We start from the raw sequence: 18390 nt of genomic DNA on the forward strand, positions 1-18390 counted from the left end.
GATGTGTGATGTGTAATGGATTGTGCTGGTAACCAAGCGCTTCTCTAGCAGCTATCGTTCATTTGTGCTGATTCAGTCAGAGTACAAAGGTCACTTCAGGGGCATTGTCAACGCGCATAGAGTTCCATTGATAACTCGGTTGATAACCACAGGAGGAATTCGTAGCTCCGCCAAAAAGTTCTCTACGAATGTAGTCGGTGTCCAACATACGTCAGACTTGGCATCGATCCGGAAGATCCCACACGCGCCACTTGTTTTCAATTCTTTTGGTTTGGGTCTAAGGCTATCTCGAGTTAGCTGATAGCCAGCAAAACAATGGAAATATGTAGGTGAAAACGGTAGCGGTTCTCTGAAATGGGCGCCTAATTCTATTAGTGAATGATTCACTGGCTTAAACCACCACTTAAACGTATGAAAGAAAGTGGACCCGGGCTTGAATTATAAGCTAGTCAGTAAGTCGCTTATTATTGCCTTTTTATAATTCCGTCCATCATTTAAATCTTCGTGTATTGAATTTCACCATTATTTAAAACTATACATTTGAATATGACATCATATAGTATTGAAAAGAAAGCTGATTTATCAAATTTCTTGAATGTAATGAGGAACTTGCATTAAATGGCAACTAGGAGGAGTCGTTGATCCCCAGAGAATTCTTATCAACTGTCCGATACAAGCTCTTTTCACTGTATAGAAAAGTATATTATACAAATTAATTGAGTGAAAAAGCTCCACAAGCAGTACATTCGTTTTCAATTAGCCCCGCCACTAATGATGACAAATGCCATACACACATTCACAAACATAATATATGTAGTATAAAGCTTTGTGCGCTATCACAAAGAGCAGAGCCAGCAAAACCATTCAACTGATTTCGCATAAACAACTCGCAATCAAACAAAGAAACGTTATAGCTATTACATATATATATTCCATGGGTTCTTCGGAGAAATCCGCCATAGGATCGATCGATAATGTTTACAATTTAAATTTTAAGTATACTTTTCTTTGTTCGATTATTTGGCATCGGCGAAGCCCACACGATCGTTGCCCATGTCAAACTCGGTGTAGTATTTGCCAATGAAAACATCACCCAGGATCCACAAGGGACCGTTTGGCGGGGGGATGTCCATGCCCATGAAGCCGGACAGACAGATGGTCTTGCCCATCTGAGCCACACGGAGGATATAGTCCTTGCCCTCGAGCTCGAAAGTCTTTCCGCCCAGCACAAACTTGATTACCGGCAGTTGGGGAATGAGATCGCAAGAAACCAAATACTAGAGTAGAAAATTAAGAGGATTAGCAGTGCTTAATGTGAGAACTTAGAGCATGGTACTTACCTGACCACCGATGATGGGAGTTCCACCGATCTTTTGGTTAATAGAGGTGGCCTCCTCCAAGGGAGCAGCAATTAGTGAGGTGCCGGTGTCAGCGATCACCTGGCAACCGCCCTTGCACAGCTGCAAATCGCCAATGGAGGCGGCATCCATCTTGATTTGCCAGTAGGCCTTGCGGGTAACGGGCAAGTAGGTGAATTCACCAGTGTAGTGGTTGGGATCGGAGCCGCCAAAGATAATCTCACCGCCCTCGGGAGAGGCGGGATCGCGATTCAGGTAGAATGAGAACACCGGAGCGGAGATCAAACCCTGTTCGTACATGGCGTAAAATGGCGGCTTCACCTTGTCCACCGAGATGGAGCTGTAGCCCAGGCCCAGGATGCCGTCGAACTTGGCAGCCACGAAGACCAGGCCCGGCTCACTGAGCGCCTCGGCGAATGTCTGATCCTTGATGTCCAGGCCGGCAATGGACACCGTATCCGTGGACAGGTATCCAGACAAGCTGCCCGAGCCGTAATGGATGGCGAACTCAGTGCCGTTCTTGGTGTAGGTCTTTGACTTGGAGGCATCGTACTTGTTGTGCATCAAACAGGCGATGTTGGTCAGGTGGCACTTCTTGGACGGCACCCACAAGTTCGAGGAGCCGGTGTCGAAAACCACACGGAAGTTCTGCGGTGGCGAGCCAATGGCAATTGGGCCATAGTACTGCGCGTCCATGTAGTTGGACAGCGGTTCCGGTACATCACCTCCGCCGTACCTAATGCGCAATTGCTGCAGCTCCGTGCCCACATCCGCAAAGTGCCGGCGGGCCGACTGGAATTTGTGGAGCGGTACACGCAGCAAACCGGGTTTCTCCTGCGAATTTGGGTGGGCCACGGTCGCAGCCAGGAAGGCGACTAGCAGCAGTGCAACCTTCTGCATTTCGAGTTCTATGTTTCGCTTCTCTGGTGGCTAAAACTGCAATGATCGCTGCAGTTAATTAAATATTGCGGTACAGCGAAAATGATTCAGCACAGATAATGTACTAAATTTTGCTTGGCGCGTCGTTTTGACTAGAGATTCGATAGTTTCTTTGGAAACTAATGGAATTCTTGAGTTTTCGGAATGTTTTTCTTTTTAATATTTCGCTTTTATATATATACTACAAATGTATCATTATTTCTACACATTTGGGAAGAGAATGTATCATCACTACGATCTTAGTACAGATACAAGTGAAAGTTTAAATAGTATTTCCCATCTTTCAATTTTAGACGCTTTTATGAGTAAACTTTTAACAATTATGAGGAGCAACGTTAATATATTAATAAATAATATAGATAACAATCGTTGGGAGCGGGTCGAAGCTGAATTTCAAATCTTATGTCATATATAAATTCTAATAAGTTCAAGATTACATGGGAATTATGTATTAAAATATGAATAGTAAGTAATATTTTGAGCTTACATGGTTCTAAAATATTACAAAAAGTAGACTTCTTATAGTCACCTAAAATTCAGAGAAATAATTTTATACTATTGATTAATAGCAAATAAAAGTATTAAATATAGACAACCGATATAAATGCAGTATAAAATGTTTAAAACCGACTTCGGAAGTCAAAGAAAACTTTGTGCACAGACTGGCCAAGACTTTCGAAATAGTCAGTTGATTTTCAACTATGCTTAATAATAGCTAATCCTTTCTAGTACTTTTTACAATCACTTATTACTCGACAAAGTTTTGACTTGACCTTAGCACAGACATCCAAATCGGAGATTAGGTCATCAATGTTTGTTCGGAATGGAGTTACCCTAGCAGTATCCTCGAATGACTGTTTGGCGCGCCGTAGTCTTTCGTGAATCTCACTCATATCGAGCATCTTCCCAATGGAAAGCTCATGGTTGGTGGACAACAGTACCGAGAAGAGAACGGCGGACTCCAGGGTGACCTTGCTTCGATACCCAACGCAGGTTTTCTGCTCCATTTCATCGCTTTCCATGAGCACGGTTTGACATCTTTTCAGGGAATCGCCTTTCTAAAAAAATCGAGCAAAAATTAATATTGCACTTGTACATTAAGAAAGAGAGATATAAGATTAAAAATGTCATGTGCCTGGTAAAAACAATATTAACTGCATAATATGTTGACCACTGGAAATATATGGGACTAATGTGCGTGTTATTAGCGAAAGCAATTTTAAGAAAATACATGCATATATATGCATGTAAATAAATAATTGACATCAAAATGATTCGCCGACAGATATGCTTACCTTAATCTTATTGATATCTTCAGGTTGGATAAAATGCTTCTGGGGCTGGACTACAAATCGAGCTGCAAGGTCACAATCCGGAGTATACTGGTAGCCTTGGTCAACCCGCCTGAAGAACGGATGCAGATCCAGAAGCTTGAGGCGTTTTTGGGCCATCTCCGGAAGCTGATAGTTGTCCAGTTGGGGCAGAACTTCGGTTAGGAATAAATGGCACACTTCCTTGGCAGTGAGATCTCTGAAAGCCTCGTTCCTGGTATTCCATTCCTTCCAGGCTGAAGCATCCTGGATGTAAAACAGACGGCATGACGCCACAGCGTAGTCGATCAACTCCCTGTGGATCGACTGTTCAGCATCGTGCAAAAGCGTAGATCGAGCAATACGGCCGATATTGGCATTAAACGCAGCTTCGTCCACAGTTTCGTCCATTTTCTTTTCCAATATAATACATTTTAATATAAAACAGTAAAGAATCGGTTTAATTTCAACGTGCGCTTTCAGAGCTGCACTCTTTTTGTAATCGATAACTGCTGTGTATTGTATGCGGTACTGAGACTATTGACATTTTAGGGAATATTTGGGAAATAGAATCATCTAGAACTAAAATAATCTCCTAACAACAAATGTACTCCTAAAATTTGAACATAATATTTAATTCTTATTTATGTGAGCTAATAATAATTTCCCATGCACAGAAGCTTACCTCAATGTAGAGCATTTGGAGTGCGACCACTGGCCTTTTTTCTTTCTCATTGAACAGCTGATAGAGTCGCCATATCGTTATACAGTTATGTTTACACTCGCTTCATATTGGCGAGAATCATTCAAGATCGTGGGTTAAATCAAATTAGTACAAATCAAATCAGGATTTTTCATTCATGTTCAGGTTCTTCCGCTGCAGACGATGAAGCGTACGAAGGCGCAGAAGGCAGGTCCTTCCAAAAGGGCAGCAAAAAGCGAGAAGGCCAGCTCCAAGCCCAAAAGTGACCAGGAAAGCAGTGATGAGGAGGCCTCCACATCGAAGGCTTCGTTGGTTTCTAAGCCGGATTACCAAAACTTCGAGCAGTTTCTCACCCACTTGGAACACCAGCGAGTCTGCACGGCAGCCAGCATACAGGAATTCTCTTTTCGGAAAAAACGAGTGCGCGTCCTGTCCAAAACCGAAGATGTAAAGGAATCCAGCCTAGGCGGCGTCGTCTACTGGATGTCCCGCGACGGGCGCGTCCAGGACAACTGGGCCCTGCTCTTTGCGCAGCGTCTGGCTCTCAAGTTGGAAATACCCTTAACCGTGGTATTTTGCCTAGTTCCCAAATTCCTAAATGCCACTATCAGGCACTACAAATTCATGATGGGCGGCCTGCAGGAGGTGGAGCAGCAGTGTCGCGCCCTGGATATACCGTTCCACCTGCTGATGGGCCCCGCTGCGGAAAAGTTACCACAATTTGTAAAATCCAATGACATCGGAGCCGTAGTCTGCGACTTTGCTCCGCTGCGTTTGCCCCGCCAATGGGTCGACGACGTGGGCAAGGCACTGCCCAAGAGCGTGCCGTTGGTGCAAGTCGATGCTCACAATGTAGTCCCGTTGTGGGTGGCCTCCGACAAACAGGAGTACGCTGCTCGTACCATCCGCAACAAGATCAACTCCAAGCTAGGGGAGTACCTCAGCGAATTCCCACCGGTTGTGCGGCATCCTCATGGAACTGGCTGCAAGAATGTACAAGCCGTGGACTGGTCAGCTGCCTATGCTTCACTGCAGTGCGACATGGAAGTAGACGAGGTGCAGTGGGCCAAGCCAGGCTATAAGGCGGCCTGCCAGCAGCTCTACGAGTTCTGCAGTCGTCGTTTGCGCCATTTCAATGACAAGCGAAACGATCCCACGGCAGACGCCTTGTCCGGACTCTCGCCGTGGCTGCACTTTGGTCATATTTCGGCTCAGCGCTGTGCTCTGGAGGTGCAGCGGTTTCGAGGGCAACACAAAGCCTCGGCGGATGCGTTTTGCGAGGAGGCCATTGTGCGCCGCGAACTGGCGGATAACTTTTGCTTCTACAACGAGCACTATGATAGTCTTAAAGGTCTAAGTTCTTGGGCATATCAAACGCTGGATGCACATCGAAAGGACAAGCGGGACCCCTGCTACAGCTTAGAGGAACTAGAGAAGGTTCACCAAGAAATGTGTTTCTTTTGATTTGCCACTACTAAGATTTTATTATTTTTCCCTAGTCTCTCACCTATGACGACCTGTGGAACTCGGCGCAACTGCAGCTGGTGCGCGAGGGAAAAATGCACGGCTTTTTGCGCATGTACTGGGCCAAAAAGATTCTGGAATGGACTGCGACACCGGAGCAGGCGTTGGAGTACTCGATCCTGCTGAACGACAAGTACAGTCTGGATGGACGCGACCCCAACGGCTATGTCGGCTGCATGTGGTCCATTGGCGGCGTCCATGACATGGGCTGGAAGGAGCGGGCTATCTTCGGTAAGGTTCGGTACATGAACTATCAAGGATGCCGTCGCAAATTCGATGTAAATGCTTTTGTCATGCGATACGGCGGTAAGGTGCACAAGAAGAAATAAAACGCTGTTGGAATTTGCCTTTGTTTTGAATGCAAGCCAAGAGCATTTTTTATTTAACCATAGATCCAAGGAGAGGCTTTATAAAATATGACAAAATTACAGCTAGCGGGACAGAACTTAGTCCTTCTCGGCGATCTTGGTAAGGTGTTCCTCGATCTCCCGCTCATCCAAAATGCGGAAAGTGGGATCAGACTTGCTGACCACGCCGATCTCAATGCCATTCGGCTTGAAGTCTATAGCGAGCACGCTGGACAGACAGGTGATGGCCAGCTGAATCGCTTTCTCCTCGGACAAGTTGGGCTTGTACTTCTTTTCCAGATAGCTGTTGGCCTCCAGAGTCTTGGCACCCACACAGCAGGCCTTGAACCCGCTGAAGTAGCCAGCCGGGTCCGTCTTGTAAACGCTGGGTCCGATTTCATTGTCGTACGCTATCAGCACCATGCTGCAGCCGAGCGGACGCATCTCGGCGTTCTGGGTGTACACCTGGTTGATATCTGCAATTCGACGACACAGCACATCCACGGGCATTTCATAGCCATACTTGTAGCGGAAGTTGGCGGCCTCGTATCTGGCCTTCTGCACCTGTGAGCGGGAATCAGCTAGGGGAGAGAAATAATTTTAAGTATTTAGTGACACTCTTGGTTTGATATGACCTTTATTCTTGCTGAAGAACCCAGTGAAATCTACTTTTGGAGTTGGCTCCACGCTAGACGCCTTTGCCCTAATGTCTGGCAAGCTGTTGCTTCTGATTTTAGCACAATCATAAGTGAAAGACCCTACCATACTTCTCGGACTTTCAACAGACAGAATAAATGAATTGAAATAGAAAACCACACCCATTTATCCCTCGATAAACCCATGACTAGAGGGTTAATAGGACCTATCAACAATGGGATAATTCTGTGCTAACTCGGCTGGAATATGACTCGAATCATGCCGGGATTAATAAGAATTTAAGGTATCTATGGTTCATACCCATGCGTCCAGTCATTGCGCATCCAATATCCTTGGTGATGCGGAACAGATGGGTCACCGTTTCAGGCACGATGTTCTTCTCGGTCACTTTTTTTTGGGTGGCCACTACGGCACAATCACCACTCTTCAGCGCCACCGTGGTGATGTTCTCCTGGGCAATAGCCTTGAAGGCGTACTCTGGCGGGGAAAGGAGAATGTCAGACTGGATGCAATGGAGCGGCAAGTGCGAGGGTACTCACCCACTTGGTAGAGGCGTCCCTCCGGAGAGAAGATCGTAATGTGTCTGTCAAAGCCGGCTGAACTTCCGCGAGACATGATGCTTTCTTCTTGCTTCGGTAGCTGCAATAGACAACGCCGGTTAAAATGCAGTACTCAAGTCTGCCGCAAGCAACACACCTTGTGAACAATTAAAATTTACAAATTTGTATATAGCAGAGAAAATGTCGCTTCAAATCGAACCTACTGTGCAAAATTCAGATTGTCATTCCCAGCCCGAAAATGGTCCTAAAAAATACCAAAAAGCAACGCGCGCTGGGACCTATCGCTTATCGTTGAAATCGAATATATGGAAAAAGCCAAATATAGTTAAGCTAAGCTTAAAAAATGGTTACACATTCCAATTTTTATTGGGAATTATTGTAAATTTTTATACATAGAGCAAAGTGATTTGTAAAATAAAATGTTTACAAACATAAGTAAATTGATAAATTAATAATGTATATATCTATATTTATGTATCGTATATAATTTCTTTTTTGATGTTTACGAAAAAATTTCTTTAGTAAAAAAAGCTATTTAGCACAAGCTAGATCTAACTGAAATTAAGGCAGTTGGCCGTAACCAACCACAGTTAAAACTATCGACAATCGATAACGTCGCGGTGCCGTGCGTAAGTGATGGCCAACTCTAGCTGGTTGTAACCATTGAGAATCGAGGTAAATATTAGTCAATAACAGCGGAGAACGCTGCAATTGCGGATTATTTGGGAGTCTAGTGCGCGTTGCCGGCAGCGAATATGCACGAGGATGATCTGAAGAGTCAGTTGACCATCGCGCGGAACGAGATCAACAATCTCAGGTGCGTTTAAGACAGGCAAATTGCCCTGAGTGTCCTTTTGCTACTGGTATAGTTCAAGTTCACACCGATTTTGCCTTGACCATGATGCAGGCAGCAAGTGCGCAACTTGCAGCATGTGCAGCGCAAGGACATTGAGACGATAACCCGCCTGCTGCAGGACTTCCGCTGCGAGGGGTGTGCGAACAACAACAAGAGCGCCAAGGACAAGGTCGCCGGCGAGAAGCAGGAGCACCAGCAGCAGACACAGGACCAGCAGACGGGCCAAGGTCAGGTGCGTTTGACCCTCCCACACACTGAAAGACACATACAAACCTCGCACCCAATCCTTAGAGCAATCATACCAATGGAGGGAACTGCTTGGGAGAGGACTACGCACACTTTCGGCCTATAGGAGTGATCCGGACAGCGTTCCCAGAGAAGCGGGCCGTGCCGAGGCAGTCAATTGTGGGCAGTCGCCTGCGGGGTATCATCCAACTCAACGACGGCGTGTTCACCAATCCGGAGCACTCCTTGGAGGGACTGGAGGACTTCTCGCATCTGTGGCTCATCTACCATTTCCACCGCAACAATGCCCACCCCAAGGCTAAGGTGGCACCTCCCCGTCTCGGCGGCGAGCGGGTGGGTGTGTTTTCCACACGATCTCCACACCGCCCGTGTCCCATTGGTCTCTCGTTGGTGGAGATTGAGAAGATCGAGAACGCCACTATTAGTTTCTTTGGTACGGACATGGTAGACGGCACACCCGTGTTGGACATTAAGCCCTACATTCCACATTACGATGCACCATCCTTGAGCGTTGACTCAGGTACGTTGGACGAGCATCAAGCAAAAATGCAACTAAAGTTATTGTCCCGGATAGGAAGAACGTCTGTTGGACCGCATGAGAGCAGCCTGGACTTCTACGACTCTAGACAGGAGCCTGACGGAGAGGAATCGGACTTGGAGCTGTACGGAGCAGCTGGCTACAGCGGAACCGCGGGCATTGGAGCTGATGCTATTCTGCCGCCACCCAGCGCCGTGCGAGTTCCCAACTGGGTGGTGGCCAGCAATAGACTCAGCGTGACCTTTAACGAGCATGCCGAGGCGCAGTTGAAGGAGCTGCAGGTGGAGAAACAGTGCATCGTGGACATTCTGGAGGCGGATCCACGCTCCGTTTACTTGCGCACAAAATACGGCTCGCAAATATTTACCTTCCAGCTGCGGGAGGTCACGGTGACGTGCAAATTCGATGACAAGGCCGGCACGGTGACTGTGGTTCAGGTCCGGCGCAACGAGAATGTCCAGGTTACCGCCCTGGACGGCGACCTGCGCAGCGCCTAACTTATGGATTATTGCAATTGATATTCGTTAATTGACGATTTGTGTTAAGCTTAAGTGTATTGTGTTGAGGAGCTTTTACCTTTGGCGTTTCAATTTTGCTCTAGAATACAGGACATTCTTAAATATATGTATGAGGCTTGTTTCCCACGCAAATAAATTGTTTTCTTTCATGTATCTTAACGCGTGGGTATTTAAAGTGTTTAAAAATTTTAACAAGCATATTTTTGTACTTTATTTTCAGCATTATGGGCGACTTGAGCTGGAAAGATTTCTTGAGCCAGGCCAAGCAGTTCCTTGAAATGTCCCAGAAGTTGGGTGATAATTGGATGTTGGAGCAAAAGGTATCACCAAGTGCGGATTTTATAATTCGGCCTAATTGATTTATACATTTTCCATCCCAATTTAGGACTCGAATGAACCGAATACCTATCTCAAATATCGTCAAAAGATTAAATGCCAAGGTGGCAAGGACAACTCGGCTGAGTTAATTAGTGTGGAGTATCATGTGGTCTTTAGTGTTTCCTATCAAGTACCAATGTTGTTCTTCCAGGCACACAGATCAGGTATTTATATATGTCACAAAATCTCACTAGATGTGCAAATAATCCCACTTCTCATAGATGGAAGCCTTCTAGATCTGGAGGCCATTTGGCGACTGTTCATGCCCGAATCGAAGGCCAGCGATCTCCACCAGATACTCACCCAGATGGATCACCCGGTGCTTTTCAGACCCTTCATGGCACTGCATCCATGCCGCACCGCCGAAGTGCTGAAGCAGTTCGGAAAGCCCAGCTCCAACCAGGTGCTTACCTTCATCAGTCTGTACGGACCACATGTGCAGTTGTACCTGCAAAATGCGTACGGCTTAAGCCAGGATTTTACGTAATTTGAATTTATTGGTGGTTGTTTTAAACACTGGTTATAGGAGTATACATGTATGGATAATATGGCTTATGCACTTTACAGTTTTACATTTCGTTCCCTATTTTAGAGTGGTTACACCTTAACTTGGGACCCCATCGCCACCAGTTCTTGGCACGAGTGAAGATCCATGGGGCATAGGGTCGTAGCATGACATGACACCTGCAGCAGCACATCAGTGGATAATTTAAGTTGAAAACGAAAATCTAATGGAGCTACTAAAGGAACCCAGCTTTGTACACAGATTATAACTTCGCTTAGGCGATACATTCAACTACTTAGGCATTAATATATCATCGCTTAACGTAGTGTATAGTTTTCAAGTTCCACTTGCTATTTTCGTTCATTTCTCTGGTAATATCAACTAGTAGCTACTTTTCGATTACTTCGATTTAACATTAGACAGGTATACGCTTACATCTAGTTGTACTGTACACAAGCGTGGCCTTGCTGAGCCGCTTTGCTTTGCATTTTACTAATATTAAGTGGTTCATTTATAATTAATGTTAACTGGCTACTGTGTGGCATTAGCGGCGTCCCGGCGCTGGCACTAAATCCCCGTGTTCCTGGCGGAGCCGAGGACTCGTGGGCGCGGGGAATCGCATTGAAAATGTTTATTTGCAAAATTAAATCGACTTTTATGTATATTACGTTGGTTTGCAATAGTAGTTCGACAGTATACACGTCCACGTACATTAAGGATTAATCGTGTGCAGTGCGGATATCCTGCTGAGGAAGTCCAAGGTCCAAGGGTTAGGATGGCACGTACGAGGAGAACTCAATTTGGACTCGGCAAATGACTAGGATAACTCGACGCGCTCCATAACATTAGGTGTAAAGTGTATGTAAGAAACTGTGGTTAGTCTTCGAAGTTAGCTTTAATATTCCGAACTACTTAGGGGGAGTAACGATTCGAAGGACACATATTATATTGCGAGTATATCCAATTAACATTCCATCTGAGAAGTGCCTCTCGTATTACCTAATAGTTCAAAAATAGTGCTCTTTGGTGGCGTGCTATTCAATAACTATCAGCTAGTAGTTATTTGATTCTAGGGACACTACGTTTAACAAACCGGATTATTGGTGATTTCACTTTACCAGATTTGCACTACTTAGTGCTTTGCGTCCAAAAATGTACACGTGGTCTGGGAAATGCTTGGAATGTGGGTTTTCGATCTGAAATTTACCAGGGCGGTTAAATTTACTGATGGGGGTGAGAAAAGTAGGGTATTCTTCTATGAGTATTGTATTTGTGAGGACCTTATTGGCACTTAACATACATATACGAAATATACAATACATATATGCTATGTATGTATTGTTCAACATCCGGTTCGTGTCCTCTCAATATATGTGTTCATATATAAAATTTCGTTTAAAGCTGCACCATTTAGTTGACACTTGCATCATGCCAAGTTACATTTGTTTCGCTATATACAATATAAATTACCAAAAAAAAAAATAAAAGTTAAGTTCGTAGTTCAGTGGCGAGTGCTGCTCAAATGCAAAATCTCGAGTCGGAAATCAAATGATATGTGTGTTGGTTCTACATACGTCGGTAGACGTATACATATATCCTGTCGATCCCAGCAACACCCACCACTGCTTATAAATGACGGAATAAATTACATACTCGTACTTAGCCTAGGGCATAAAATTCGCACTACTATTAGCTGTTTGGTTTTTGTGTTTGGTTTGTTGTTCTGGTTGCTTGGTTGGTCTCATTTCAGTTGCATCTTTGGACAATTTTCGCTATGCTATCGCTTTTAAAGTGTGTTCTTAAAATATCCGGTGGCCTAAAGCCGTCGCAGTATTGCTATGTATGTATATATACAGCCACCGCACTCGGATGCCATTGGAATGGACTTGACTCGGTTGTATATTTGGCTAGTCTAACACTAAATATAAAGCTCTGTAACTCACTCGACATACATGCATACAAGAATACATACACATATAGCAGATCTACACATATCATATCATATCATGTCATATCATAAGGGAAGCCTTAACCTAGGGTTAACCAATTCGATGCGATCGCGGGTGGACTGGGCTAAAGCTATTGACGCTAGGCTATGTTGTGGACGGTGGTGCTTCTAGTGACGATCCGAAAGTCATCATCCAGCTCATCGGCCGACTCCTGGGCACTCCGGCCCATGAAGTCGCTCGATGCGCTGCGCCTGAATCAGCTGCACAGCAGGTTAAAGAATCCGCGTCCCTTCTCCGACCGCGGTGCCATCAGCATGGGCACCTGGTTCTTGTGGGTCACCTTGATCTGCAGCAGGGAAATCAAACGTAATCATTAGACTGCTTCACCATTATCAGTTTGTAGTTCACTCACCGTGCAGGGCATCTGCATCCAGGGCTCGCCATCTATCTGCATGGGAAATGTTTTCTTCGTCTTGATGATCACCTCGCTGCACTGGGCCAGGCGACGTCCCGATGCGCGGAGTCCAGTCCTCACCTGGCCCATGTGCAGGCAGTTCTCCAGCCCAATCACCTCGATGAGCCGATCTCCAAAGTCTAGAAAGGATATTGTTGAATAAGATCACATATATCCCAATTGGACATAGTTGACTCACCCTGAATGGCCACCGAGAGGTCCACGGAATTGAAGCTGGTGGCGGAGAACTCCTTGTCGCCGGCGCGGAGCTTCTTGCTCTTGCCGAAGGGGCCGGCGCTCTTGCGTATCCGCTTCTGGGACAGGTGCTCGCCCCACAGGTTGGAGCCGCCGTGTGTGTACGGGATGTTGAGCAGGGCCACTCCCTGCAGGTGGGGTCCGTTGGCCAAGTCCAGGGCCACGCCATCGCACTGCAAATACGGAGCGAAGGTTACACGCTGCGCAGCTATCGTTCCAGCATCCGCTAATGAATCACGGACGACGGGTGGCCGCCACATCGATTGCATCTTCCCCATCCACTTACCACAATCTCGATGCTCTCGTGGAGATTCTTGCAGGATGCTGCAAATGTCTCGGATGTTGCATACTCGAAGTACCACAGCTTGTTCTTCATGCGGCTGTTGAATTTGTGCGGGTTCTTCTCACGCTCCAGGTGGAACTTGACGCAGATGGCGGCGTCCTGGGGAAACAGAATCAGTGCGTTGTGGGATGAGTTGGGTGCGAGGCCAGTTGAAAGGTCAGCTGGATAGCGCGCCATTCAGGGTCACGTTCGGATTGCACTCGACCGCGATTGCTATTTGCCATTCAGACTTTCCCAGAAATCTCAATTAGATTGACACTCCTGCCATGGCTGCCATGGCAAACCACTTGGATTGGATCCGATTGGCCCAACCGCAGCAATGCTAATTAATCTTGTGGCCGAGCCTTAGGTACGACACCTAATTTATATTAGCAATCGGCGGGTGGCAAAGGAGCTTTACATCTCAGGTGTTTGGAAGTCTTAGGAATTTATCAAGTAGCTTAATGCTTCAAGGCTTGTCCTTGTTCATTAAGATTGAATTAGTATAACAAAAATGTCACGCCTAGTCCTATAAACGGTATGGAATGCGAAATATTCTGCTTGTGAAACAAATGCCAAGTGTAATTTAAGCAGATTTGGGCAGGACCTGAAAGCAATTGGCAGTAGCCTGCTATTCTCATAATCCATTGCGGAGCAGTGCCATTTACCCAGCCTCCTATGTGTGCGCTGGGTGAGCTCACGTGCCGGATGCTCCCTTTCCGTGCAGAAGGGAGTAGCCTCGGGCAACTCCATTTCACGGAAGACGGACGGTGGAGGCAGTCTCCCTTATCGGGCGGACGGTTGCATTTTAATTTCTTATGCGGATATTCGGTTGCGTGCCCGCCCTGTGGGCCGGCGTTGCTCATACGACACGTTGCACTGGCTGCCAACGCATTTGTTATGCATGTCGCTCGGCAAATACACACAGGCCCGCGCGCCTCCGGTCCCTTTGTCCGCCGGATTGAGGGCACGTGGTGGCGGCAGGACTTTCAATTACGGCCTGCTGGTTGCACGGCAAATAAGATTTATTACCGCTCGACGTCAAATTGAATTGTCAACATGAGCGAGCGCCTGCCAGAGCTTAAAATCGAAAAATCGACGAAAAACTTTTTAATTAGCTTCAGCAGCATCCCGCATCCCGCTTCCCCCATCTCCGATGTCACTTTATGCACGGCCTGTGCGGTAAACTAATTTAGTGACAGCCCAGCTTATTAGCATGCCTCGACCGCACCATACCCATTACTCCTTGTCGGCGGAGGCGCGCAGACCGCACGAGCTGACAGCTTGTTTGCATTGGGGAAAGTTTGCCGATGGCACGACATTTCAGCAATAGACGGCGGCACGTTGCCCAAGGATGGCCCAAAGCAAAAAAAAAATAGAAGGTCGAGGGAGGTGTGAGGCTAATGAAATAATTTGTGTACCCAAACTGGCAGGCAGCTGGGAAAATGCGAGCAGTTATAGATAAGACCAAATCCCATTCAAGGCAACGGGGCGTATGCGCAACTCAGGTACAAAAAGCCCTTCCATAAAATGCGCATCCAGCCTTCTATCTCTGCGTCCTGGCACATAAAACTTGAGCCGAAGTCAAAGTCGAAGCTCAGACAATTACACATCAACTCCATAACAGTCTCCACTTGCCAGTTTTCCCCGTTCCCCAAACTGACGACTCCGCGATGAAAAGCCTCTTTTCCACGCAAGAGTGAGCCAAAAACAAGCTAGAAATTGGCAAAACTACTCTAGCTTATAGAGTACTTAACATATTTTATACCTTAAGTTGAAGAAATGCTAATGAAAAGTATACGATTATTTACCAGTACAGTATATAAGCCAATGGATTTGGTAGTTAGGCTTATAAAAATATAAGTTTTGCCTACAGATAATTGCTGAACTATTGATTGTTAACACCTCCATCCAGTTACCTTGCAATCCGTAAAAACTATAATCTTACGGTCACACAAACTTATAAAAACTATAGCATGATAGTACCCCCTTTACCATCTGGCCAAAGTTATCCGAAAAGACAGATTCGCCGGCTAAATGCTGGGCTGAAACTCCCAAAAGTGGCTGAAACTCGCACTTTTATTATCGTCGCACAAGTTGGCGCTCAACGTCAATTGTTTGACGTTAAACCCAGGCGTCAGCGTGAAATACTTTTCATGCTGTATTACCCGGGCAGAGTGCTCCTCCTCCTCCTCCTGCTCGCGCTCCGGGTCCACCCGTTCTCCCCAAGGATGCTCGCGCCCAAGGAGCTGGGCCACTTGAAACGGAGCGCTCCCTGGCAGACCAGACACATGTTCATGTACATGAGTGTTAAATGGATTTCGTGATGGGCCCAGGACAAAGAGCTCTCCTTGTGAAATGTGTCCGACAAGTGAAATCCCGGCAACTGGAGCCGGAGGAGGAGCAGGAGCAGAAACGGCAATAACATCATCGCCATCACTTCGCCTGTAGACGCCTACTGTTTAAACAGACGCACATCAAGTCATAAATAAACTAACACGCCACACGCACACACACCGAATATGGGGAAAATATGGGGAAACCCAAGCCCGAATCCACACCCAATCCTAAAGGATCCAGCCCCCCCACCTCCACACGGGCGCACATTTTTATTTCGGCTCTGGTGCGGATTTTGTGGGATCTGGTGTGCAATTGCCGGCGCTCTGTGGCAGGAGCATTAGGCTGAATTCTGTGGCGCTGGGGAGCGCAAAATGTTTGTACAAAAAGGATTTCGGCTTTAGCCGCCACTTGACAAATGGTGTGACCTTACGCAGGACCCACTCGCCCACATCCTCCCACATATCCTGCGCGTACACAGCGAACTACAAAACGTTTGGAGCTTAGTGGCTCCTGGCTGTTCTGCAGATCGTTTAGGTATTCCATATGACTTTCATCAATCAGAAATGCATTAGGAGTTGATTGCTCCTCATAATGGTTGATATTAAACTGTGATCTTGGGATCTGAGTGCAATGGATATGGCAAAGGTGTTTGAATTCAGATGTTTCAATTCAGTTCCACTCGTTTAGTGTTCAATATCAAATAACTACTAAGGTAATATATAGAATTTAAGATGTTAAATTGATGAGGCAAGTAATACAAAGTGTGGGCGCTTGCCCATATCCTTTATATCCTTTCCTCTCTGTGTACTTGGAGCGACCAATGGGCGTGTTTGCACTCTGCCACAAAACGGTAACGGGGGCCAGGACATCGTCGGCCTGCTGATTTGTGCGACTTGCCATTTCATTTGGCCTTCATTTCGTTTCATTTCTGCCGCCAGGCCGAGCTGTAAAGTTGTCACTTAACTTTACTTTATGGCTCCACTAAATCCCGGCCTGATAAGCGGAGTGCAGGCCGCTGGAAGTGCGAGTATCTGTGATTTTGAAGTTCCCTGCTTCCCTGCTCCTTGTCCTTGTGCTCATATCGCACATCATACTAAATTATTCAAAAGGACGCTACGCCACTGGGCAAAGTTTTATCCCACATCCTATTTATTGCCAGCGGGTGTGTGGGCGTTCTAATGTTATATGTATATAGGTTGGTCCCTGGGGCGCAATCTGTTTCTTTTCCTGACTTTGCGGTGTTTGGCGTTACTAATTCAACACTTGCTGGAAATTTTAATGACACAAGTTTCGTGCTGCCCACAGCCTGGGCATACAATTCATTAATCTAAACGCTTTCGGCTATTTGCAGTTTTTCGGGAATTCCGGCTGGCAGGACTCTCGAGTTAAGTGAATTTGCATTGCAGAAGAGTGTTGCCTGATATTTCGGGGCAGTTTGGTCTCGAAAGCCGGCAAAAGTGCAAGCAAACAGTGCAAATTGCACCTGCCAATCGAAAGCATTGCAGCATCAATGATGCAAATGCGCAGCTGATGATTGTGTGCCACCTCGTTTGCATGCTCCCGATCCCCCAGCTCAAGATGCGAAAGTATCTGTATCTGCATCTGCATCTGTGTCTGCTATCCTGCTATTCTACACCTGCACCGGTATATGTATCTGTATGTGTAATTGTATCTGCACCTGAGCCACGGGCGTGTGGCATTCGACTTTTGTGGAAATCAGCCACTTTGCATGCAAAATGCGTGGCAACGCGCCAGAGTCTTTGACTAATCGCCCAGGCACGATTCATGGTTCCTGGGGATACGGAACCATCGCCACTCTTTGTTGCAGCGCCTTTGTTTGAGCTCCGCGGTTATGAATGTAGCCAGCGGAACTGCGTTCCTCGCAAATTTGCATCTGAAAGACCGTTTCCCGCCCCAAAGGATATTCATTTGCGGGCTTTGAGGGCTGGATTTTGGGCTATGTGCGCCGGAAAAATGCGGCCTCCTGCCCTAAACGCTGAATAAATGATTGAGTCGACTTAAATGAATTATTGAACAGCCACGCTGAGTCGCTTCACTTGGCCATCAGCGGGACACTTGCCCCAAATATTATTGGTCTTTAAGGACTATTGAGTAATCAGAGTAGCAAGGATTATGCAAAAATCTTGGTTAGAATGGCTTAAAGTGCAAAGTTCTTTCTTTATCTACGAGTTTATAGTACTCATGTATTTTACTCAATACTCTGACTAAATATCTAACGAGTTTTCCAAACCTAATTTAATTGCCTTAGAATGTACGAACAATGACTGCCGTCAACCTAATCAAAACCAAATACAATCTTGATGGACGAGGTAATTCATAAATTGCATTGAAGCTAAATAAATACGAAGTCTGTAGTAATACAGAGTAAAGACCCCGACGCTCTTGACAAAGTTTCGCAAATTTCCAATTAAGAATTCTGTTTTGATTGCCGTACACCTACACAAGGCCGAATTTTCCGGCAATCAGTTCGAGACAAAGGCTAAGGACTTGTGATGCCAGGCGATGCGATTTCCTCGGATAATCAAATTAAGCCTGGCCAGCGAGCTTGTCAACTGCAAATCCCATGTCAACAGCCACGACAGCTCGTCCTCACTAATTATGAAAATTGCG

General features: G+C 46.2%; 7 protein-coding genes across 15 annotated transcripts in view; 3 read left to right on the forward strand and 4 right to left on the reverse strand.

Moving 5' to 3' along the window:
* Nucleotides 1-908: 908 nt before the first annotated feature.
* Nucleotides 909-2348, reverse strand: LOC117138482 (lysosomal aspartic protease). The gene is made up of 2 exons (XM_033300613.1): nucleotides 1341-2348; nucleotides 909-1277 (listed from the first exon to the last, which is right to left on the reverse strand). The coding sequence occupies exons 1-2, from the start codon at nucleotides 2256-2258 to the stop codon at nucleotides 1017-1019; spliced, it is 1179 nt and encodes a 392-aa protein (XP_033156504.1). The 5' UTR covers nucleotides 2259-2348; the 3' UTR covers nucleotides 909-1016.
* A 131-nt stretch (nucleotides 2349-2479) lies between these two features.
* Nucleotides 2480-4086, reverse strand: LOC117136341. Its single transcript, XM_033297204.1, has 2 exons — nucleotides 3593-4086; nucleotides 2480-3355 (listed from the first exon to the last, which is right to left on the reverse strand). The coding sequence occupies exons 1-2, from the start codon at nucleotides 4016-4018 to the stop codon at nucleotides 3023-3025; spliced, it is 759 nt and encodes a 252-aa protein (XP_033153095.1). The 5' UTR covers nucleotides 4019-4086; the 3' UTR covers nucleotides 2480-3022.
* A 272-nt stretch (nucleotides 4087-4358) lies between these two features.
* On the forward strand, nucleotides 4359-6198 carry LOC117137007 (deoxyribodipyrimidine photo-lyase). Of its 2 annotated transcripts, none has more exons than XM_033298194.1 (3): nucleotides 4359-4421; nucleotides 4476-5747; nucleotides 5810-6198. In XM_033298194.1, exons 1-3 carry the CDS (start codon nucleotides 4380-4382, stop codon nucleotides 6161-6163), a joined length of 1668 nt encoding a protein of 555 aa, XP_033154085.1. In that variant the 5' UTR covers nucleotides 4359-4379; the 3' UTR covers nucleotides 6164-6198. The 2 variants fall into 2 exon arrangements, with proteins under 2 accessions (XP_033154085.1, XP_033154086.1); XM_033298195.1 differs by having other exon boundaries at nucleotides 4365-4421; nucleotides 4491-5747.
* Nucleotides 6177-7643, reverse strand: LOC117137008 (proteasome subunit alpha type-6). 2 transcript variants are annotated; one of them, XM_033298196.1, is made up of 4 exons: nucleotides 7535-7643; nucleotides 7378-7477; nucleotides 7139-7315; nucleotides 6177-6762 (listed from the first exon to the last, which is right to left on the reverse strand). In XM_033298196.1, exons 2-4 carry the CDS (start codon nucleotides 7451-7453, stop codon nucleotides 6281-6283), a joined length of 735 nt encoding a protein of 244 aa, XP_033154087.1. In that variant the 5' UTR covers nucleotides 7454-7477; nucleotides 7535-7643; the 3' UTR covers nucleotides 6177-6280. The 2 variants fall into 2 exon arrangements, with proteins under 2 accessions (XP_033154087.1, XP_033154088.1); XM_033298197.1 differs by lacking the exon at nucleotides 7535-7643 and having other exon boundaries at nucleotides 7378-7492.
* Nucleotides 7644-7984: 341 nt separating this feature from the next.
* On the forward strand, nucleotides 7985-11106 carry LOC117136040 (ubiquitin-like-conjugating enzyme ATG10). 2 transcript variants are annotated; one of them, XM_033296677.1, is made up of 5 exons: nucleotides 7985-8073; nucleotides 9777-9876; nucleotides 9942-10098; nucleotides 10156-10470; nucleotides 10527-11106. In XM_033296677.1, exons 2-4 carry the CDS (start codon nucleotides 9781-9783, stop codon nucleotides 10419-10421), a joined length of 519 nt encoding a protein of 172 aa, XP_033152568.1. In that variant the 5' UTR covers nucleotides 7985-8073; nucleotides 9777-9780; the 3' UTR covers nucleotides 10422-10470; nucleotides 10527-11106. The 2 variants fall into 2 exon arrangements, with proteins under 2 accessions (XP_033152568.1, XP_033152567.1); XM_033296676.1 differs by lacking the exon at nucleotides 7985-8073 and having other exon boundaries at nucleotides 9764-9876.
* Nucleotides 8028-9679, forward strand: LOC117136039 (tRNA (adenine(37)-N6)-methyltransferase). Of its 2 annotated transcripts, XM_033296675.1 has the most exons (4): nucleotides 8032-8215; nucleotides 8306-8486; nucleotides 8546-9020; nucleotides 9075-9676. In XM_033296675.1, the coding sequence occupies exons 1-4, from the start codon at nucleotides 8154-8156 to the stop codon at nucleotides 9533-9535; spliced, it is 1179 nt and encodes a 392-aa protein (XP_033152566.1). In that variant the 5' UTR covers nucleotides 8032-8153; the 3' UTR covers nucleotides 9536-9676. The 2 variants fall into 2 exon arrangements, with proteins under 2 accessions (XP_033152565.1, XP_033152566.1); XM_033296674.1 differs by having other exon boundaries at nucleotides 8028-8215; nucleotides 8546-9679.
* Nucleotides 10412-18390, reverse strand: part of LOC117136038 (diacylglycerol kinase 1) — a 41475-nt gene continuing 33496 nt past the window's right edge. For all 5 annotated transcript variants that reach the window (XM_033296669.1, XM_033296670.1, XM_033296668.1 and 2 more), the window contains 4 exons: nucleotides 13384-13539; nucleotides 13042-13270; nucleotides 12801-12982; nucleotides 10412-12734 (listed from right to left, as the gene is read on the reverse strand). In XM_033296669.1, the coding sequence (XP_033152560.1) occupies nucleotides 12645-12734; nucleotides 12801-12982; nucleotides 13042-13270; nucleotides 13384-13539 (657 nt within the window). In that variant the 3' untranslated portion in view covers nucleotides 10412-12644. The remainder of the gene's footprint in view (nucleotides 12735-12800; nucleotides 12983-13041; nucleotides 13271-13383; nucleotides 13540-18390) is intronic.

The sequence above is a fragment of the Drosophila mauritiana genome, chromosome 2R, assembly GCF_004382145.1.
Source record: "Drosophila mauritiana strain mau12 chromosome 2R, ASM438214v1, whole genome shotgun sequence".
In the NCBI taxonomy this organism is placed as follows: Eukaryota; Metazoa; Arthropoda; class Insecta; order Diptera; family Drosophilidae; genus Drosophila; species Drosophila mauritiana.